The sequence below is a fragment of the Ostrinia furnacalis genome, unplaced genomic scaffold (genome assembly GCF_004193835.3).
Source record: "Ostrinia furnacalis isolate ACB-3 unplaced genomic scaffold, ASM419383v2 OfSCF7340, whole genome shotgun sequence".
NCBI classification, from domain to species: Eukaryota; Metazoa; Arthropoda; class Insecta; order Lepidoptera; family Crambidae; genus Ostrinia; species Ostrinia furnacalis.
The window spans coordinates 855,658-878,480 of record NW_021137579.1 but is presented as its reverse complement, the minus strand read 5'-3'; the positions used below and the strand labels follow the sequence as shown (position 1 = coordinate 878,480).

Here is a 22,823-nt window from a genome sequence, read left to right as displayed (position 1 = left end):
CTATGACCCATGTATAACTGATTCTGCATGACCCACTAATGAAAGAGAAACAGCCATGTCCGAGCAAATCCGGACGTGTGGCAGCCCTAAAGACAAAGCTATCACTATGAAGAACTAGCGCAGGCAAACACATCAGATGTATTTTATCATGATCCGGTCACGAAATGGAAGTTCAAAATTCCGGACATGTCCGAGCAAACCCGGACGTGTGGCAGCCCTAACCACAGAGCTAGCACAATGAAGAACTAGCACAGGTAAACGCATCAGATGTATTTCTGTCTTGACCCGGTTAAAAAGAGATTTGTCACCTGCTATTTTTATGAAAGAATTCGCATCACCTCAGCAATATCGCCAGTTAAAAATACACTAGGTAGGTTATTTTTAAACCGATCACGCAGTCTTCTCCCACGAGTCATTTAACGAATAAAATAAATCTTCGTATACCTCGGACACTATCAAAAGTAATTCCTTGAAAGTTAATAATTAGAAAACGTCCATTTTAAATTAAAAACGAAAAGATCTTTTCTTTTGTTTGTTGTATTATCTTTTTACTTTCGAAAAAAATTAGTTAAGATTTATTCGTTCTGGGTTTTTTTGTGTCTTAGAAAAATTCTAAAATCTTTACTTATTTAAATTAAATATAAGATTAAAGACTTCAGTTAAATTATGGTTTTCAAAGAATCCCTATTTTAGTACATGATTAAAGCTTCAATATCCTAAGAGCTTTTTAAGAAATCAGTACAATCAAACTAAAATAAAATTCCTCATAACTTGTTTAAACTTTATTACATTAATAATTAAATACAATGTTACACATTTATAGTTATATACAGTAATCGTCATACGCATCACAATTTATACATTTTTGTCAGATTATCAACTAAAATAATTTCATAATTACTCACACAAAGAATCATTTCCAAATTATTTGTGAGATGATGAAACAAAATATTTGTTACGGCAATACTTTTTTGGTGCCAAAAATCTCCGATGTTATTTTGTGAGTCAGTTTAACTACGAGTAAGTAGGTATGTTGAACATGCCCGGAAATTTTAGTAATATAGTAATTAATAAACAGCAAATGAAAAAGCATAAAAGCTGAATTTTGTCGTCAACACAGACTTCACATGTTTTTTCAAAGTCACTCACACCTATTACTAATCAATGCTTGTATTCCCACCTGTGCCATTAGCTTTGCTCTGGAGGAAACCTTAACTTCGAACTCCTACGTTCTTCTTATTATTTTCGTTGTGGGTCCAATGACAGTTCAACTTTCCCCCGGGACAAACTTGACCTTCACTGTTTGGATTTTAGTGGCGGTCAAGCTGCAGATCCTGGCTACACAGGAGTTGCAGCGGTGGGAACGAGAGGTGGGAATAGTCCCGATTTTATTTATAATCAAAATCCAGCTTATGCACGGAAAAAACTGACATTGACAAAGCTTCACGATCTTAATTAAGTATACTGCATAAGCCATGTAAGTAATTGAGTATTTCTTTCTTCTAACTGTCGTGACCGAAAAATAGATTGATACAAAAAAAACAGACTGAATCTATGCTTTGTTTCTTCACCGTTCATACGAATAAATCATTTACTATTTTGTTACTCATTTTTATCATTATAGATCAAACAATTAGTTTTGTGCTGTATCATTTTGTTCTTGGTTTAATTTTAGAAAATAAAAAAATATCACACTTTAATGTTCTCGAAATCACTGTGACACACAAGTGTTATTATTCACAAGATGTTTTTAGTGATTACATATACATATTCATGTTTTTTTTTAAATTTTTTTTTATGCATAACAAGGCAGGTATTTGACCACAATCGCACCTGATGTTAAGTGGGATGCAGTCTAGGATGGTACATATCTGCCCTGAAGTGCTTATTCACTCTCGCCTTGAAGAGGCCCGGATTATAGTTTTCGGGAAAGACAGCAGATTCACAATCTGCATCTTTTACAGAAAATTCTTATCATTATTTTTAGAGAAAAATCATTAATGTCATACGTAGGTACTTTTTCAGATAAAAATAACCAAAAATTAATGGAAATAAGATGCAATTGTAAATAAGTAAAATAAAAAAATAAAAAGCACAATAAAGTATTAAGCAAAAACACACCAACAACATTAAACAACGATGTATAAATAAATAGGTTTCACTAGAATCATGGTATAGGCACATTGGGATAGTACTCATGTCATTACGAGATATAAAAATAACATGATAATAATTGATTAGAACTAGAGAGATGAAAATCGATACTTAATGATATAACATACAAGATAAACGTTATTTCTGTATCGACATCAAAATTATCATTACTAGTACTAGTAATAATTTAACCGAATGATCACACCACCTAGCTATCTAATCAAGGCATCATAAAACCAGGATGTAAGACTTTGTACCCACTTTGATAACTATTGTAATTTTGTAAACGACCTTGTACTTTGAGCTTAGAACACCTATAAAGTCACACATAAGCCACTTGGTTATTTATGTAGCTTTGATGTCGATACAGTCAGAGCACGACCGTTCGCGTCGCCGTCTACATTTCGACTAACAAAAAACTCACTGCCCTAGCGCGGACACCCTCGTGCTATCTCACTCGCTCTCGCGTGCGTTGGACGCGCGAGTGCGAGAGCGGAGATCGCTGGGGCAGTGAGGGTACTCTCACTCGGTCACCGAGGTGGGGATGACCTCGCCGCAGCTGAGGGGGTGGGATTGGAGAGTGGGGAGGGGGGCGTTGGTCGCGCGAAGTTTGGCCGAACTGAGCTCGTTGCTTTGCACCCAGAGTTCCAGCTGAAATGAGAGAAAGATACACTTGTTATACTTTAGTAAACTTCAATGAAGAAGTTTTACGCGACATATGAGCCTTAAATAAACTGCAAGCGGGTCATTCCACCGGCCAAGAAAATCACGTGTCCGGGGCCAAAAAGTACCCGAATATCATAATATTTTAGTAACAAATATTTTTATCTAATAGTATAACTTTGGTTCTTGTTGTTAAACCACAGAGATAGTTAATAAAAGTTAATTAAGTAATTTAAAAAAAATCGTAAGTCGTCAAAAATTGATTACCACGACGTGTCCGCGCTCCCGATTTCAGAACAAATTTGCTCGTATAAATTAATCCGTTATTATTACCGCTTTCAATGCTTATGTAATCGATTACTGATTAAATAAACATTGATAAATTAAATACGATATAACTATATGACTAAAAGGTTTTGTAAAATAACTATTTGAAGTTGTGTCCGGGCGTTAACCGTGATTACCCCGACACGTCACTAATATGCGCCTACGTCCCTAGCTACGCAATTTAGAAACGAGCTCTATCCTCCCCCGTGAACCTTTAGTGGTGGCCTGCGTGCCGAGGTGATCGGTAATGCAACTCGTCGCAGGATTTCGGAGTTATCGAGATAAGAATATGATTACCCCGACCTTGGTTCAGTGCACGATTGATTTAATCTATCCTATTTTTTTAGGTTTCTTTACATGGAAAGTTCTTGAGAATGTACAGGAATAATGGTCCATGTAACCGCATTTTTGTGTATTAAAACATATGGGATTCAAGTTACAGATTGGGCAGGGCTCAGGATAAACCTTAATTTTTTGACTACCCCGACCTTGATTACCCCGACTTTTGTCACCGAGTAATCAATAATACTGTAATTTTACTAATGAATGATTAACTAAATAACGTTTAATAAGCAAAATTACCCTTTACTAAAATGAAATCCTATCTCCTATTAGGGTGAATATCCCAAACACGTTTTTTACGCGGCGGAGCTGAGAATCGATGGGAGAAATGTAACTAGAGCGATGATTTTTTTTCTGTTTATAGTTTATACAGCGTTTTACACGATAGCAAAGTCTTCAGGACAATAGGTAGTTATTTTATGTACTAAAAAAATTTTCAAAGACCAAAAATCTAATAGCGGTGGCGCGTCCTAACTCTATTTCTACTCATAAATTGTGTTATTCCTTCTTTCTCGGGGATTCTAGTAATTTAAAAATAGTATAGCCATAAAATACATTAAATAAGACTTCCAAATGATATGAAAGAAATGTGATATTTCATATTTTAAGTGTTTTAAATAGCCTTTCAAAACTGTCCCACGAAAAAAAGCAATTACAGTGGCTCAATTTCGACACTCTCTTACTTCTCCAAAGAAGCTTTGAGAGACGTAGAGTTCTTCTTCCCTGCATCACTCAACTGTGTCCTCCTGATCGGGCTATAAAGACTTGCGACTTGTGGTATTGTTTTTCCAGCAGACCCGTAAATATTAGTATCAGCGGCACAGGAATACAAAATTTTTCAATTTCGCTGGCAAGTGTATGAGTGAAAGCTACTTACTTAGATGCTAAACGACGAACTTTTGGGACGCTGCCACGAAATACCGATCTTTCAGCAGAATAAACGCTGCAAGTGGAACTGGATCGGCCACACTCTCCGAAGGGACCCCGATCACATCCCCAAGCAGGCTCTAGATTGGAACCCCCAGGGAAAATGCAAACGTGGTCGCGCCAAAAAAACATAGCGGCGCACTGTTAAGACCTGGAGCGAGATCAAACACGAAGCTCAAGACCGAATGCGATGGAGGACTGTTGTGGACGCCTTCTGTCCCATATCGGAGACATAGGACATTGAGTCACTAATATTATATGTATAATGTATATGTATGTTTTTTACTCTTTTACGCAACAACTACTTAACAGACTTTGTTGAAACTTTACAGTATTGTCGTTTATACATCAAAATAACAAATGGCTAGTTAATATAACATTTATTTTACCATAACTTAAAAAAATCCTTAGAAAATAAAATATTTTGATTTATTTTTGATTACTCTGACTCCCAACTTTGATTACCCCGACCATGAAAATTTTGATGTCGCATAACTTTTTATTCCTGCTTGCTACAGATGGGCCAATATAAAAAATATGCTCGTAATAATGTCTATTTTGAAATGTTTTACCTAAACTTACTCTAAATTCAAAAATAAAAAAGGTCGGGGTAATCAACAAAATAATCCAGATCCGGAGAATGACCGAATTGCACATTCCTCAGTTGAAAATCAAGAACCCAGCCATTATAACCTAACAGTTTCATGACGCCCTAGAGGAGGCGCTAGGGTGCTGGCGTTGGTTTCGGGCCATAAGAACCGTAAATAAACTTCACGCAAGTTCACACGCATGCAAATGTTTCTTAAACCACCAGATTCTAGCCTCACAGTTCCCTACAGCCGTAAGGAACGTAGGTTTTACCTCAAGAGGCATCTCAAAGAGGACCTGGCCTGGATGCCCCCGCACATTGCAACTACAGATGATCCACGATCGCCGCTAGCTACTGCTGCTAGAGCCTTAAAAACTGCTGGCACATACCTCAGAAGAAAATCCAATAGCCCCCAGTATTCTAACCCCAAATCACTTATATCTCACCATGCCCAAAAGGAACTACGTCTTACCTCAGGAGGCATCTTCCCAGGTGCCGGCCTGCATGCTCCCGCGCAGTGGATTCCAGAAGAAACTAGGTTTTACCTCAGGTGGTAACTTTCCTAAAGCCAGCTTGCATAGCTTTCACACAGTGCAACTGCAGCAGCAATGATGCGATGCTAGAACCTTAAATGAACTGCTGGCACAACCTCACGAAACAACTTATGAAGCCAGCTTTCTAGCCTCAACATAAGATCTCCAGGACGTCAGGTCCTGTACTAAGACTAGGCTTTACCTCAGGAGGCATCTTCCCAGGAGCCGGCCTGCATGCACCAGCGCAGTGTAGTTGAAGAAGCAACTCAGCAATGGCCGCCGCCGACGTGTCGATGACGCGCTGCCGGCACACCGCCACCGCGTGCACGAACCCGCCGGGGCCTATGAACTCGTGCTCCATGAAGACTGTCTTGTCGTCCCAGTATATTGCCTGGAAAGGCATGAAGATGGTTGATATCATAACCACAGTAACTGCCAGTTGTCTGTCTCCTGTCAGGCCCTTGCTAGAAGAAAGACGGGCTGCAGCTTCAAAATTATACTGTTTAGTTTCCCAAATTGTTTTGAGAGTTCAGCTTTCATCTGGGACTATGATATTGGCCCTGGTGGTCAAATTATAAATTGTATCAAGTAGCAGTGGTGAGAACGAGAAGTGGTACTTAGTGTACCGTAGCCCCTCGGTAGACCGACGATCTGGTGAGGGTCGAGGGTAGCGGCTAGATGAGGCCAGCTTAAGACCTGGAGATCCTGGAAGATATTTCATCTAGTCCTCATTTAAGATTTACAAGATACTCAAGAATTTAGAACTTCAGTAGTCTGGACACTTACCCTGGAAGTAATGGTGAACCTGGTGAACGGTTTCAAGTACCGCCGGTATCTGATGGTAGCCGCTGCTTGCACCACAGCGCCCCCTGCCGCCTTGATGTTGGCATAGAGACCAGTTCTCTCATAGAAGTCCGCACGTGCGAAGTCCAACTCTCGCAAGTAACGCGCGTTGTTCATGTGGTAGAGTAACGTGTCGATGTCGTTAAGGAGACACCACGCTGGAAGAATTCAAATTCAAATTAAAAAAAATTATTGCATATTAAGTGTTAATATGCAATATTTTTTTAAAAAGCACTTTTAAGGGCAGGCCTCCTACTAGGTGGACCGACTCCGTGCATAGTAGAAAACCTTGGGGGAGGCCTTTGTCCAGCTGTGAACGAAGTGTTTACGATTGGGTCTTAATCTAATGAGATTAAGAAGATGGTGCTGGTTGAGTTTAAGAGAATAAATATTTAATAAATGCAAGTGGTAACCCATCAGGCCTGCAAAGGAATGTAGGCCAAATGCTACATTTACCTCTCGTAAATCGGAATAGTAGTTCTGTAGTAGAGACTACATGACCCGAGGATGATGTTGATGAAGTTGCAATAACCTAAAGTATTTTCTGCCAATCTGCACTGGTTACTGGATAGGCTGATAGCGTGTTCAAATGTAAGTCATTGCTTACAAATAGATGGAGGGAGACCAATCCTACTAGATGGGATGACACGATTATTAATATTTAATCGAGAGGGTTTTTTCTATAAACGACCCGTGATTAGTGTGTGAAAGGTGTGATTCTGGTGCCGAAATACAACATCTTTTTGTATAGAAATAACGTGAATAGCCCAATGATGTCAGGTTCGAGGATTGTTACTTCGAATATCATCACCTTTTTAACGAGAGGGTTTGTCCTCTCGTGATGTCCTACAGTCAGCGTCAAATAGTTCGTGACACCCAAAGTGGTCAAAAAGTTGATAACCCAACCTGATTTCAACTGTAACAAAGACGGGTTGCGAACTTTTTGGCTCCTTTGGGTGTCACGAAATATTTGACGGTGACTGTACCTAACCCTAGCAGTTACTTATTTAGAAGACCAATAAACAGTAACTAAGGATAAACAATAATATAAAAAAAATGATAATAATCAAGCCATCCGTAAATAAATAAACAATAATAGGAAACTATACCAGTCTTTATTTACGTCGTTATCGTCGACGTGTAGTCTTCGTGTATTATCATTTTGTAATGGCTATGAAGAAACACAACACAATAGTTGTAATAGTAGTGAACTAATAACACCTTCATACAACAAAAACATTACAAAAGCGGGCTAACGACTTGTCTAATTAAAACTGTGGCACAATAAGTATGTAGGCAGGCATATGTCAAGGTTGTGTTTAATACAGATTAGTGTAATCGGTGTGTTATCCAAAAATTTTAAACCATTACTTGCTTAACCTACAACGTTTGTTACAGGTATTTAGTTAGTCACATCTTATTTATTTATTTATTGAGGAATACCAACAACATTACATACACAAAGTAAGCACTTAATTATAGGAAAATCTATAGAATCCACTTGCGATTTTTTTAAATCGGCCATAAGCATAATTTCATGATTCGGAACAACCTGTTTCTAAGGCTTGTTCATCGAAAAGTAGCTAAAGACTAAAAGAATCGTAGTACCTATAGGTATTATAAATTATACCTAAATAAAAATAGTAATAGTTTCTCCTAAAGCAAAAAAAACCTAGAAAATCAGAGCAGGAATTTGAACTTAGGGTCCTCCACTGTTCTAGACAAATCAACGCGCCATCACACAATTTGCAACCCTAAACAATTAAAAATAATCATCAATATCATCATCATCAGTTTATTAAACGTCCCCTACAGCTGCTCAACCATCTCTAATTTACCAGGCGCAAAAGAAACATTTTGCTTGACAGGCAGGCTAAAGATCGCAGTAAAAAATCATCATCATTTCAGCCATAGGACGTCCACTGCTGAACATAGGCCACAAAGGCCGGTTGGTAGCGGCCCGCATCCAGCACCTTCCTGCTACCTTTATGTAGTACATAAAATACTCACAGTGAACCTCAGTAGTGTCCAGAATGCAGGCCTTCTTCCTGAAGTACCTGGCCTTAGCCACGGTGTACATCATCCGAGCGAAGTAGGCAACGTCCACGGTTCCGTAGAGTAATAGGGCCCCCGCAGCCACGGCGGCACCCCATCCTGGCACGCATACGGTCCACATTCTGTTGGAGATACGACAAATGAAGTAACAAAACAAAGCTAAAGGCTGTGTCTGTGTTGCTCTTACTTAGGTACTTTAACTATAACTAATCTCAAAAATTTGTCAAACTCCATACAAAAAACACCGGTTATTGATAATTACGGTTAAAGACAGGTGGTGCAACTCAACCTAAGTCTCTATGGCCCGGTTTTCACGGAACTAGTTCCAAGTTCATACTGGCAATCATTGCGTTCACGCAATCCTTTTCAAAGGATGGAAACAAGATGTTTTAATGTTCGAACTTCGGTCTAAATCATCATCATTTTAGGCACAGTCTCAGGATGTCCACTGCTGAACATAGGCCTCCCCCGATGATTTCTATCGCGCGGTTGGTAGCGGCCTGCATCCAGCGCCTTCCTGCTACCATTAAGTAGTCTGTCCGCCTTCAGTCTAAATATTTGTGACAAATTAAATAAAGTTCACCACTTTCTGTCACTGAATACATACGAGAAATAATATTAAAATATTGCTTTGAACTCTACCAAAATTAGAACCTAGAGCTCTTGACTGGAACTTTACGAGTACATAATAATTAAACACTGACCCCCCAGAGTTTCATAAAGTTCACTTCAAAACTTTCTTCACAACACTGTTTCTCTGGTAGAAGGCAGAATATTATTATATTTTATGAAAATACAGTTTCAGCAACCTTTCGTAACGCAAAACTAATTCGCGCGTAGGTTTTGTATGTACTGCTGAAGTTTGGGACTGGCATTTAGTCTACAAGCGAACGGAGTTAGGTTTAAGTTTGATTGGGGGCATAATTATTACTAAATGAATTACAAATTGATGTGATGTGATACATAAATAACTTTAAAATGATGTGACATTTAGTAAAGTAGGATGCGGGTCTAGAAAAGAGCGATTTTTTTATTTTTTGTCACTTAAATCCCCATTTGTAGAGTCAAAACACGGCGTAGTTTTAGATGTTACGTTATTTCTTAAAAAAAAATATCGAAACTTTCCCGAGATACTAATATCCATAATTATGAATAAATAAATCTAATCTCAGGAAAATATTTAGGCATTTTTATACCATTTTTAAACCTAATTTCGACTCTGGTGATTTTCCGACCGTAACGATCACACGTGCTGAACGTCTGTTACAATTTTACTTAAAACCGAACCCGAGAAAGTCCTTGAATGTTCTAGACTGACTGAAAATTTTCCTACTTAACCGATGCTCCTTCACTGGGAAAATTTGTTTGTAATATTATGCTTAACCAATCTAATTCAGCAAGACGGATCAGCAAGCTGAAGTGGCAGTGGGCAGGGCACATAGTACGCAGAACTGACGGCAAGCAATTCCAGCAAGGTTCTGGAATGGAGGCCACGTACCGGAAAACGCAGTGTGGGACGTCCACCCACAAGGTGGACCGACGACCTGATAAAGGTAGCGGGAAAGCGCTGGATGCAGGCCGCTACCAACCGTGCGATGTGGAAGTCATTGGGGGAGGCCTATGTTCAGCAGTGGACGTCCTGTGGCTGAAATGATGATGATGAATCTAATTCAAGTATACCTACATCAGTGACCTAAGTACCGAGCATACCTACAGTAGGGCAGTATTACAGGTCCAATAGTATTTTTTTATTACATACACATCTTGTTCCGGAAAATACCTAAAAAGTGATTGTTCTTGAAGTGTTACTTCTACATTTGTGACTTTACCAGAAATAGCATCTTTGTCTTGTGAAAAGCCACCGAAATTTTCCGACCAAGCAAGTAGAGTTTTGGATTCATTTGTTGCGTCATAGTTTCGTCCTTTTACGTCACGACTTTGAATCCTTACACCATGTTACATACAGAACTACGAAACGAGTTAATAGGCGTGCTATTTAGCAACAAAACTAGGTAGTTCATAATATTTATTGGAGTTTAGTTTAAGTTATAATATTCCATTTAGACTTCAAACCCAAATTTTATGAGGATTAGATCAAATTTTTTATCGAGATCTTCGTCTCTACGTCATCATTTCCATTTTAACTGAACTTTAGACCGCATGACGTTATATTAAATTGGGATTTCATTCAATGTCAAAAGTCACTATCCTGACTCCAAGCCTCAGACTACGTCATCGAAGTGGTCAGTGGGGTTTTTGCTACGTCATCAATCAATTGAACTTTAGACTCTACATTTATGTTACGTAACGGACTTTGATTTTTCCAGTAGTTATTAGTTATGGACTTTGAACTTTGAAGCATTGTTTTGTATGATTAAAGGATTATTGCGATATTTTTATTGTTTTTCCGCAACTTTGAATTCGTGGAAATAATTTTCAAGCAAGTCATTTAGTCAACGAAAAGCTCTAGGCTTTTATGAGACAGCGACCAGTAGGGATTTATTTTGTAAGGTGAAGCTATAAGTCAGTATTCAGCATAATTTCTTACAAAATCCACGTAAATTAAAACATAAGATAAGAAATTCCCTTTACGTTCTATCCACGGATCTCCTTACAGTGTTATTCATATAGTGATACGATCTATTATTCAAAATGTACCTACGCAATTAGTCATGGAATACTACTATAGCGCGCACCATCAGGTCATGACGTCATGGCTTAGAAAAGCAGTTGATGATGCAACCCATGTCATTCAGTCTTCTAACGGACCGTGTCAAGGGCAGGAAAAACCAATCGATAATGAGTATTCATGAGTTATTTGTAAGAAAGGTGGAAAAATATTCATTCAAGGTATTTGAACCTCATACGATGATCCTACGTCAGATGGTTCTCATCTCTATCATTGAAGTTAAGTACTCTATCACCAGGATATACGGTTTTTTCGAGTAGAGGAAAATACCTGCTGCAGCTGCTTTAACTTGCTATGATGCTGGAGACGACAGCATAATTATGGGTCTCTCTTGACAATTAATAGCTCTATCATGAACATTATTTATACTTACTCTACATTTTCAGGCTATCAATTAATCTAGGAGGACCTACTATGATGATTTACGATTTTTCTATTCAGTTTCCAATTTGAAGAAAGGAACCACATTAACTTACGATGTCGCAGATTTTTTATTTATTGATGCTTCTCTGGGCGACGGTAGATTTTGATTACAATATTAAAGTATTATATACATTATCTTTAAAAAAAAATATTTAATACATCTTCCATAATATACCTATTGTATGTAGGTACTATTACGCGCAATATTTCAGACAGAAATCTTTGCTTACTCTATTTGTGAAGGAGCTAAGGAACTATCGCCAATCATTCAACTGAATTAATTCCCTTATGAGGAGAAGTTAATAATAGCAATCCTCCTTGAAATGTAACATTGTTATTTATTCGCCCTTGAAATTTGTAATAAATAACATTCGTAATCTGTGAGGGCATTATTGATTAGGTACTTTCTTCTACCAAACACTTTGCTTGCTATTTCAATAGGATGCCCCCGTTTTATAGCACCTGGGTATTAACTACCATTAGAAATTACCTTTAATGTTATTAACTTACGTAGGTACAATGTATTTGAATAAAGATTGAAAGAAAAAATAATAATAATTCTGCATTACCTGCGGTCGTCAAGCCGGCACTTCCTCGAATAAAAACTACACTAACATGGCACAAATTTCAATTAAAAATCATGCGATATTCAGTTATAGATGTTAAAAAGTGTTTAACCAGTTCAAAAAGAGTTAAAATTAACTCAATATCTAAAAATATAACCTCGAAGAGTGTGTCAATGTGATTTTTCTCACTCACAAAACAGATGACAGGAAGGCAATGCGCGCGCAGCAGGATCAATAGAAAATATAAGGCTAGGTGCTCAATACTCATAGAAGACATTAAGGCTGCATGGGCACTACGCGCTTAATCGTAACTATGGTCGTAACTGAGCCCCGATTACGGTAACTTTTATAACGTCTACAATCCAGACGCGTTTCTGATTCTGCGATACGATTGGTCAAAACAGCTGACGTACGCTGTTGAACGACCAGTCGTATCGCAGAATCGAGAAGCGTGTCTGGATTGTTGACGTTAAAAATTACCGTAATCGGGGCTCAGGTCATAACAGTCACCAGCCCCGAGTCTCGTTTGCCGAGACGTGCGGTCAGACTCAGAAACGCTATGTTTGTAAAATATCAGGCGCTTAATCAGGTAGCAATCGAAATACAGCGTTTTTGGGCGCCATGATGGCACATAGCTAAAGATAGGAAATGGCGAAACAATTTTAATAGCCACGCCACGGTAGCCGAGCGGTCAAGAGGTCGGACTGGCCGACTCGAGATCCGAGGAACGCGGGTTCGAATCCCACCGCCGCTCGACTAAGTATTGTGGTGAGCCCACTCGTAACATAAACTTATTTAGCTTAAGACGAGGGGCTAATGGGACTATTAGTAATTTGGGCAATACAAATTGCTAATAATCTTTAAAAAAAAAATGTTGAAAGCCAGTGAAAACTTTCCGAAAAAAGTGGACATCCTATTCGATATCATCAAAGATATAATATAATGAAATCTTGGTGCATTTTTAGTGTAATTTCTGCTGCATGAACGACAAAACAAAGATTATGCCTGATGGTGCTGGTCTGGTACTGATCTCCGCATACAAAATTTTTGAATTTGTTTGCCCTATTGCCTATACAATGCCTTATCCCAAAGAGTCTTCTAGGGAAAACTCGCTCACGGTTTTTACATAGGGTAAACCGATAGTCATTGGACACTGCCAGTCATTGGACAAAACAACTCTTGAATTTTCTTAAAATGAGTATTCCTTCAAATACAATAGATTTATGACTAAGACTATGACTAAAATAAATAAGTATTCCTTCAAAAAAACGCGCTTTTATATCCATCAGTCCAGTAGCGGCGTAAGGGGGGGGGGGGGCGGTGGGGGCGGTCCGCCCCGGGTGCCAAGCATCAGGGGGTGACACAAGTCGCGCAGATTAGTACCTACTCACTGGCACATCTGCATGGCAAATTTGCGGTGTAGACGGTTTGCGATTGTCATCTTCGAATCAGTAGGTAACCCCCAAAATCCTGGGGGGTACCAGAGGGTGCCTTAGGACTTATAACGGGGGGGTTTGGTCATCGCCCCGGGTGCCAACCCATGCTACGCCGCCACTGCAGCAGTCGGAATCTCTCAGTTGTTGAAATAGAAATGCTATTTTTAATTCAGTAATAACTGTCCAATAAGTGTCCAATGACTGGCAGTTTACCCTACCTTTAACACTAATTTAACAACTCATTATCTAAGTTTAGTGCCCTTTATTAAAATATGCGTAAGTAGGCCTACATAAATTCTCCTGCAGCTGATGGAGCCTACTTATTCATAAACAAAATTTATGTTGACGATTAACTTAGTGCATAATTTGAAAATAATAAGCTATTATTTTATTTGCCTTCATAATTAGGAACCAATCTAAACAATTAACCAAGTGTGATCATTTTGGATTAAAAGTATACAACCTCACTGCCGACACGAATTCATTCACAGACGATGGAACGTTTATAACCAAACCAAATTAGGCTGACCTCTCCAGCTCAACAGAAAGCAAGAAAACAATGGCAGAGGGAAGCTCAAGTTATTTTGGTCGCACGTCACGGCACCCGAGACGCTAAAATGTCGGTGACCTCGCACGCGAGTTTTTGTCTCTGTCTTTTTCTATACAAGCAGCGAGGCAGCATTATCACATCCGATCCGACACTACGAATACGATTGGCGTCAGTGACGTGTCGACTTGAGCAGTGTAAACAGTGTGGAAATAAGTTGTTTACGATTTTATAAACAGTTTTAAGTATGAAAGAGTTCAAATACGACGTTAAAACACTAATTCAAGGCGTAAGGGACCGTCCGTGCCTTTGGAATAAGAGCTTGGAAGTGTACAAAGACCGTTTGGAAAGGCGCAATGCGTGGGAAGAAATATTCAACTTGATGGACGAGAGTTACGAGATGCTTCCTCCGGAGGAAAAACGGCTGACAGGTTAGTGAAAACAGTTTTTTAACCTAATTTTAATTAATAGCTTATAAGTAAGGCTGCAATATAAACATGTATTACATTTCAATGTTTCTTTCCATGATTGAATGTGTCTCTTGTTGTCCGTTTTGCAACGTCACGATTTTTTCCCTGCCTGCGTAAGGTCACTCTTGCGGCAGTGTCCACAGTCCACACGGCTTTTGTTGTTTTATGGGCTAACAACGCTAACAAGGGGCTCTCAAACTAGACGCGTATCACATCTCTTGCTTAGCATTCTGTGTATTTTAGGAAAAGTTACTTCTTGATTATGTTGTAACTACTCGTACTTAGTTGTTGCATGTGTTTTATTTATTAGTACCTACTACCGTCCCCACTGATGGGATTAATAAATTAATTAAAATTTATATTTACGGGAATAAGAAACATTTTTTTTAAATTCTTTTTTATCTAAGAGAAGACTTGCAGGAAGAAGGGATGTAGGTACACACACCGGCAGATTTAGCGGAACGCAAAAAAAAGTATGAAAATAAGGAAAATTACTACTGATCTATGAAATATTTATTATACAAAATAAAGAGATAATTAAAATAAAATAAAATAACATATATTTTTTAAATATTTAGTCGTTTTTATTTAATAAAAAATCATCGAAACGAAATTTCAATTTTTCAGTTTTGAACAAAAATTAGAAATTGTGGCCAGATTAAAAATTAGGGTAGCTTATCACTATCCAAATGAATGAATTAATGATGGGTATTTCCCCCTCTTGCTCTGATGATGGTTTCCATTCATCTGAGCATGCTGCAGTTAATGATATGAAGGGTATTTTGGGGCAATGTCTGCCATTCCTCTAGTAACGTACTACTAATGCGGTTACCTTTGCATTCGATCCTTATATAATTTGTGCCTCTTAATTCCAGGCGAGCACATCGTCAACAAATGGACGAACATTCGCGACACGTTCGTGAAAAGCCTCCGAGCGAAGATGGGCAAGTCGAAGCGACGGTACATTTACTACGACCTCCTCAAATTCCTTATCAGTGAGATCCGAGGAGAGGACCATGAGGAAGAAGAATTCGTTGAGGAAGTCAACGTGCCTTATATGAAAGAAGAAAACCCGAGTGAGGGAGAAATTGAACCCCGAAAAAGGTCGAAAAGACTGGAAAAAAGCGACGACTCGTGTACCCCAGTACAAGAGACTAGCTTTAAAGAACATATCACGAGAAAGAGATCTAAAAAGAAGGAGACGGCAGAACAGACGAAGGTTTACGAATCTAGTAACGACATAGATTTCGTAGAGGTTGAGGATAGTGACCCCCGGTTGATGAATGAGGATGAGGCGTTCTTCGCGTCCTTATTGCCGACTGTAGTGAAGTACAATGAGGATGAGCGACTGGAGTTTAGGATAGAGGTTCTGAACGTCATGAAGAAACTGAAGGAGAATAGAAGATGGAGTAATGGTGACCCATAGACAATTTTAAGCACTATTTTTAGACTAGGAATATTTTTTTATGTGATTGACAAAAGACTATAAAGCTGGCTGAAAGGAGCAATAAATCCAAAACAATGTGATTGTTTATATTCTTGTATCATTTATTATCCAGAACATCACGTGTTTCTCATACAATTTTTAAATTCAATATTTAAACTACAAGTGTGTATATTTACAAGAATATTATATCTACCCGCAAAAACCAACAAGACAAACGATGCCGGACTGAGCCCGGCAACGAAGGAAACTAATAGTGAACATATAAATAAAAACATGACTTTTTAAAAGATACATTTTAATGATCATTTTCGTCTGCAGCAGTTTTAAAAATAAGTTTACATAAACAAGAAAACATCAGGTTCAATTAATAAAAAAAAATGATGAAACTTCCTAAAGATTAGTTTTCTTTACAGCTAATAAGTTCTAAGTGAAAAGTTTAACAAAAACGCATTGAATACTGTATGTTTGATAGTAATATCGGAGGTAAATTCACCTACAATGTTTCGAACGATAACAACATCATATTGGATTATATAAAAATTGAATCTTACGTTAAAAGATGGCAGAAAATTACTATCCAAAACGGAACAATTTACATCGAGTTGTCGATAAAATACAATAATCATTACACTGGATTGATTAGTGCCTTCGTCTTCTTTCCCTAATACTCCTATCTTACAGCTACATGAATTTCTGAAATATTGTTTATTCGCCAACCCATTGAGTGCATTTCAGTTACAATTTTCACTATAATACGTCCGCCCACTAAATTCACTAATTTTAAACACCCCTCTCTCTATATACAATTCGGAATGAGTCGCCCTTAACCGCGAAATTAGATTTTCGCTGATAAATGTCGCGACGTGAATCGATACATGGGCATTTTATATACATAAGCGATAAAATACTGCGTGAAATAAACTGTATACGGCTCAGAGCCAAACAAAGCCGTGGGCAAAAGTACACCACTGGGCTCCTCGGTATCATAGATAAACACTATTATATCGGTACTATAGTGACTAGAGACCCCCTTGAACAACGCGGGGACGAAGTATATATTTACATGGATATCAAATTCACACTAGCTTAACACATCGCTACTATAAAATGTTAATAATTTCTATAATAATATAGCGACAACGCCCTTTGGAACAAGCGCAGAAAACCGCGACAAACTCGCATTGGCACGGATATTAACCACGAATAATGTTTACCAAAAAGGAAATCTCAAAAATAACACGCATGAAGTTTAAACTTTAAAGCTCCCGTCGTCTTTGAATCTTTCAATTTGTGCAGTTCTCGTGGAAGTTGCTTAACAACTAAAGCTAAGCGTTAATACAGTACCAAAACGAAACAAGTACAAAACGTTGGCGCCCAACGCGTGGCTACGCTAACCGAACGACAACATCAGTCTAGCATCATTAATATGAAGAGCTATGATTCAACTAAATACATTATCACTATACCGCTAAAAGACGATTAAATTCACATTTGAGTATGGCCTGTATTCACTAACGGAAACGCTTACTTCTATAATGGAGGTAACCTATAGAAATACATTTTTATACAGTTACATATCAATACAATATGTATATGGATATATTACAAGAAGTAAAGTTTTAACAATCATTAAAAAACTTATCTCGATCCGCAAGAAACAAATTTGAACTTATAGGTGACACTTTAGTAAAAACTTAGCGAAAAATAACACCTAAAAGGAACTACTAACTCGAACGTAAGTAAACATTAACAAAATACATCGCATAGTATCCGACGCGAACTTAGCTACCGGTAGTTACATATAAAATTATATACAAAACAATTTCAACAATTTTATTACCTAAAGAAGTGTAACCTCATCAGTAAAGAGATCGCAGTTCAGTCTGGGGGGCGTCTGGCGCCCGAAGTACAAATAGATCACATAGGGCCTTATTACAAAAAAGTTCCCGGGACGAACGGAACTCTTGTTTAAAATGTTATTTCCATAGTGAATGGCAATTTAAACCAGGGTTAAAACCGAGTCTAACTTTTTGTAATATTTTTTTTTTATCCACAACGAGGAAGCTCTTGGCCTGTATCTCACCTGATGGTAAGTGACGATCAGACCGAAGGTGGAAGCGAGCTTCACCCGGAATCCTCAACCACGGAGGAACTGGCTATCTTACCTCTAACTGTCGGAACACAATAATGCTGTTAACATTGTTGTTATGGCGACAGACTTAGGTAAGATGGTGGTAGCTAGCCAGGCGGACTTAGAACAAGCCCTACCACCAACCAAACCGAACAGAAAAATCTGTCCCCACTGGGAATCGAACCCGGGACCTCTGCGTCTGAAGCAGGTGGTCTTACCACAAGACCACAGAGGCGGTTGTATTGTAATAAGGGGGATTAAGTCTTAATTCGTCGTGAAGTCAATGGTTGGTTTTCGCTGTCGCGATTTCTTGGGGCGGGAGGGGGCAGGGGAGCCGTTGCAGCAATGGCAGCCGCGTTTGACCACGCCGCGTCCGGACGCTCGGCGCCGGCTGTCCGGATCGCCCGGAGATCTTTCCCCGGCCCGGGTCTTTCCGGACAGGCTACGCTCCATATCCCCGTCGATTGGATGGTAAGTTCTTTTAGGCGGGTACGTGCGAAGCGGCGGGTGGTTATCATCAGCGGAGGACCCGTCAGCGCTGCCAATGCGTTCCATCCCCCTCGCGTCTTTGATGACCGAATCCAATCTCATATGGGTGCCGACCCCGCTGGAATCAGTCGAGTTTGTTTCATCGTACGACGGACTCTTGCAGCATTTCTCGCTGTCACTACTGAAGTCGAGAGGCCGTCTGCCGTCTGACCGTTCTGACGCGGAATTCGACTCCCAAAACAATTCCGCGTGGCGTTCCGGCGAGGACCTGTCATCTTCTACATCCGCCATCGACTGCAGAGTCTCGTCGCGGCTGTCTTCTCCGATCATCTTTGCGTCATCTCCAGCTATCAAAGCTTCAGGTTCATCCATGAGGAATCGTTTGTCGTCTTCGTAGCACACTCGCCTGATGACTTGCGTCGCGTTTCCCGCAGAGTGTACTATAGTTGACGCTGTATTCGATAGGTGTAGTTCTCTGGTGTCGTTGAGTAGATCAAACCTGGTAAGGCCTTCGTCTTTGACGAGGACCGAGGATAGATTGATATTCCCGTTGTGGGAAGGTATGGTATGTATCATGTTGTCTAAAGTATCATACTTGACGGTGTGACCAGCGTCAGGCGGCGCTTGGGATATGACGGTGGTCTGAGGAGCCGCCATAAGAACGGTGGCGGGCGCGCGTGTGGCGTGGAATATAGTGGACGTGATATGACGCGCCTTCAGCCCGCTTATCGTAAATTGCTGTACCTGGAAGTAGATAAAATAGGTTAGTAACCACTTGAATAATAAGATACATTTAGTTTTAGTTTTCATTTGCTTTCAACCCGTGTAAATCTTTCGTCTTAGTGTCTGAAAGCTCAAATGGAATATAATAATATGTAGTATTTTCAAGTAAACATAACACCTCAGTCACTCACAGACAAGTAGATAATTAATTTACAGATTCATCTTTTTATGCAGAACAAGGCAGCTATGTTAGAATAACGCTTAGTGCGAGCCGGTGGAATGTCGACACTGTATTATGACATCGTAATAGTGTCTTAATTAATGTCTAGACTTCTCATTTACCATTTCCCTTTAATGCTAATGCTCGTTTTCACCATCAATCCCTAATTTTTAAGTGACCCCTATGGTAACACATAACAGGAATTTTGTTTTCATAGGGGTCATTTAAAAATTAGGGATTGATGGTGAAAACGGGCATAAGCCACTCAAACAATCCTCTATAGCTCACCTCGCCATCATCCGTGGGCTCGCTGTGGAAAGTCGTATTAGGGTGTGCTCTAGCAAACTCCTCCGCATCCAGAGGCGCTGGCAACGGTGTCCCGACCACATCCTCCAGACCTATCGGGATCTCCTGCTGGTCGTCCGGGATATCCTCCCGGGATAGTAACTGGTCGGTGGCTATCTGGTCGTCCATGTCTGGTTGCGGGATGCTAGCTTGGATGTGGTTTGGTTGCGCTGGAAGGTGGAAAGATTTGATTAGCGGTCACCAGTTGATACTACAATAAGGTCTTGGCATTCAGGTAGTGCTTACAGTATTAGAAGTATTGCAATTTGTTACTTGAAAGTTACGTTAAAAGTTCGCTACACTTTTTCTATTCTTCTTTTCTTGTCGACAACAAACCTACACAATGTCAGCCCAAAACTCCGCCACAAGAGTGGCGTTGTCAGAAGCACTCATCAAATCCTCCTGGGTGCAGTTGCTTGGGCACTCAGGGCACGACATCAGGTGCCTTTTCTATTTCTAATTGGCTTTTTAAACATTGACAACAATTGATTGGAAATTCCTAAAATTCAGCCAGTCTAGTGTTTTTGCTGTAGCTAGTAGCTGTAGCTCTTAAAGTACTTCCCTCTTTCCTCTGTCTGTCCTAATAATCCAGCAATGAAATTGTTTTTCGAAATTTTTCTATGCTCTTCTGATTAATTTCGTTGCAGATCTAGTGTAACTTTTCCCCGGGGTTTTTAAACCAGTATCTACAGCTTGTCCCGGAGAAAAGTTACGCACGAGTTACTCTCTTGATTGTGGTCGTGCGCAGGAGACTCGGCGAACAACAACTCTGACTCGGCGCGCGACGAGCGTGTTTTATTGAAAGTACTGTCTTCTTGGTCTCTTCGCCGCATCTCGCAAAGTCTATGCTGGCCCTAAAACTTATTCTATAAAACAAAAATGAATTACTTACGTGTGTGCGAATGATGCCCCTGCTCTTGGTTGTGATCGTGCGCAGGCGACGCGGCGAACAACAACTCCGCTTCAGGGAACAGCTCCGACGCAGACGGCGAGTCCACGCCTAAGTCTTCGCACTCCTCCGATAGTGATTTCTGAGGGAAACAAAGTTTATATATTGATGAGGCCACAAACAGCCGAATCTGGTATATTATAAAATCATCACCCTTTAGGCCCAGAACACAACAGTTCAAACCGCTTTCAAACTGGTCGCGTCATGTGTAGTCTCTCAACGGACGCTATGGCAGAAACTTAGAAGCAACTCAAAAGTAACCAGAAGTTGCAGTTTCGTTTCAATTGCGTTTCACCGTGTGTTCTGAGCCTAACTTGATGATATGGGTGCGACGTTTCTTTTTATAACTAGCCAAATTTTAATTTTGACCGACTTCGGAAATATCAATCATGATGGTAAATTAACTAAAGTTGTGTATTTAAATTATTATTTAGTAACTTAACTTTTCTACCACTTCAAAAGGGAGGGATCAACCTCATATCTGTTACGAATGACAGAGTTCTAATGTAAGAAACATACAAAAAAGCATGTAACCGAATTGACAATCTGTAACATTTTTGAAGTCTTAAAAATTGGAGTATTTTTTATATTACCTGTAAGCTCAAAAACTGAACTCCGAGGCGAAGGCGAATATCCTTTGTCTGAGTAGTGTAGTGTCGAAGTAAAGTCATGTCGATATTAAGAAGTGTCGGAGTAACGTAATGTCGAAGTAACGTTTGTCTGAGTTTACTTAGGTAGCCTTACCTGTAGCCTCAATTCGTGCTCCAGTATAGCGTATTTGTGCCTCAACGCGGCGGCTGAGACGTGGGTGAGCCGATGTTGTCTGGTCCCGTCTCTCCTCTGCACCACCTGTGCGTAGACTTTATCAGTTATAATGGACATCTACAGGGTTGGTCGACACTTGCATCAATGGGGAATATGTGTGTAATGTTTATCAATTGAGGAACATGTTTGGTCTAATAACATTACAGACTTTTTTTTTCTTTCATCTTTGACGTCAGTTTGAAGTCATAAGTTTGAAGAAATTGGACCAAATATAATTCTATCAAAATTGATATCTATTCTGTATCAGAACCTTTTTACTAGACTTCTTTTAGAAGGTATATTTTCATTAAATGCATTTACAACTAAATGTTTAGATTACACGATATTTACTTAACCTAGATGCGGGTAAAGCCCATCAAGAAAGGGTGACATTTTGTTTTGGAAGGAATAGGCCAATTAGCCTTATATTTCTGGCAGACAGGAAATAACGGTCTGAATAAAGACGCTATTATGTAACGCATAGGGTTCAAATGGGCGTATTCCCTGGCTAGATATAGGGGTACAAAATTGACGCAAGTGTAGACCTAAAAATTGTCAATAAACTGTAAACGAAAACAATGAGATTCAAGAAAGTAACTATAACCAAGAGTTTAATAATATTAATAACACATTTATGGCAAGCATAAAGCCACCTGGATGATTTATAAAAGCCTAATAATGACTTGATGTAACAAAAAACTGTGATCCATACGGAAAAGCGGTACATCTTGAGATTATACCAGGTCTGTCTCACCCCTTAGTGTAAGGAGTTTCGGAATCAAACGGTGCTTTTGTTAGTAAATGTATAAGAAACTCTCGCGCATATTGTTATGTGAAAAATGTTTTTATTCAGTTAAGGATTATTTGACATGTAAATTACAATAAACAATTTGACATCTAATTTAATTTATTGAAGTAAGATTATTATAATTAATATTATTGAATAACTAATTGAATTATTGACATAGCTATATAATAATTATAATTGTAATTTATAATAATGATTTTTTATGCACAAATTCACATGCCAGCTACGCTGGTGAGATAAGCTGCACCTCTTTTTAATTTAAGACCACATATTTTATTGTACCACATTATCTCGGTGAATAAATAATCTTTGAATCTTTGAATCTTTGAATCATACTAATTAG

The 22,823-nt window shown here is 39.1% G+C and overlaps 3 protein-coding genes across 6 annotated transcripts in view; 1 reads left to right on the top strand and 2 right to left on the bottom strand.

The window, feature by feature from the left end:
• Positions 1-1,897: 1,897 nt before the first annotated feature.
• On the bottom strand, positions 1,898-12,290 carry LOC114364022 (protein THEM6). The gene is made up of 5 exons (XM_028320001.1): positions 12,115-12,290; positions 8,389-8,555; positions 6,322-6,536; positions 5,738-5,926; positions 1,898-2,805 (listed from the first exon to the last, which is right to left on the bottom strand). The coding sequence occupies exons 2-5, from the start codon at positions 8,552-8,554 to the stop codon at positions 2,677-2,679; spliced, it is 699 nt and encodes a 232-aa protein (XP_028175802.1). The 5' UTR covers position 8,555; positions 12,115-12,290; the 3' UTR covers positions 1,898-2,676.
• A 1,972-nt stretch (positions 12,291-14,262) lies between these two features.
• Positions 14,263-17,368, top strand: LOC114363986 (uncharacterized). The gene is made up of 2 exons (XM_028319959.1): positions 14,263-14,525; positions 15,440-17,368. Exons 1-2 carry the CDS (start codon positions 14,342-14,344, stop codon positions 15,988-15,990), a joined length of 735 nt encoding a protein of 244 aa, XP_028175760.1. The 5' UTR covers positions 14,263-14,341; the 3' UTR covers positions 15,991-17,368.
• LOC114363984 (uncharacterized) overlaps positions 16,679-22,823 on the bottom strand; it is a 42,544-nt gene continuing 36,399 nt past the window's right edge. For all 4 annotated transcript variants that reach the window (XM_028319958.1, XM_028319955.1, XM_028319956.1 and 1 more), the window contains 5 exons: positions 21,613-21,717; positions 20,812-20,950; positions 19,863-20,089; positions 18,393-19,375; positions 16,679-18,049 (listed from right to left, as the gene is read on the bottom strand). In XM_028319958.1, coding sequence (XP_028175759.1) covers positions 18,407-19,375; positions 19,863-20,089; positions 20,812-20,950; positions 21,613-21,717 — 1,440 coding nt within the window. In that variant the 3' untranslated portion in view covers positions 16,679-18,049; positions 18,393-18,406. The remainder of the gene's footprint in view (positions 18,050-18,392; positions 19,376-19,862; positions 20,090-20,811; positions 20,951-21,612; positions 21,718-22,823) is intronic.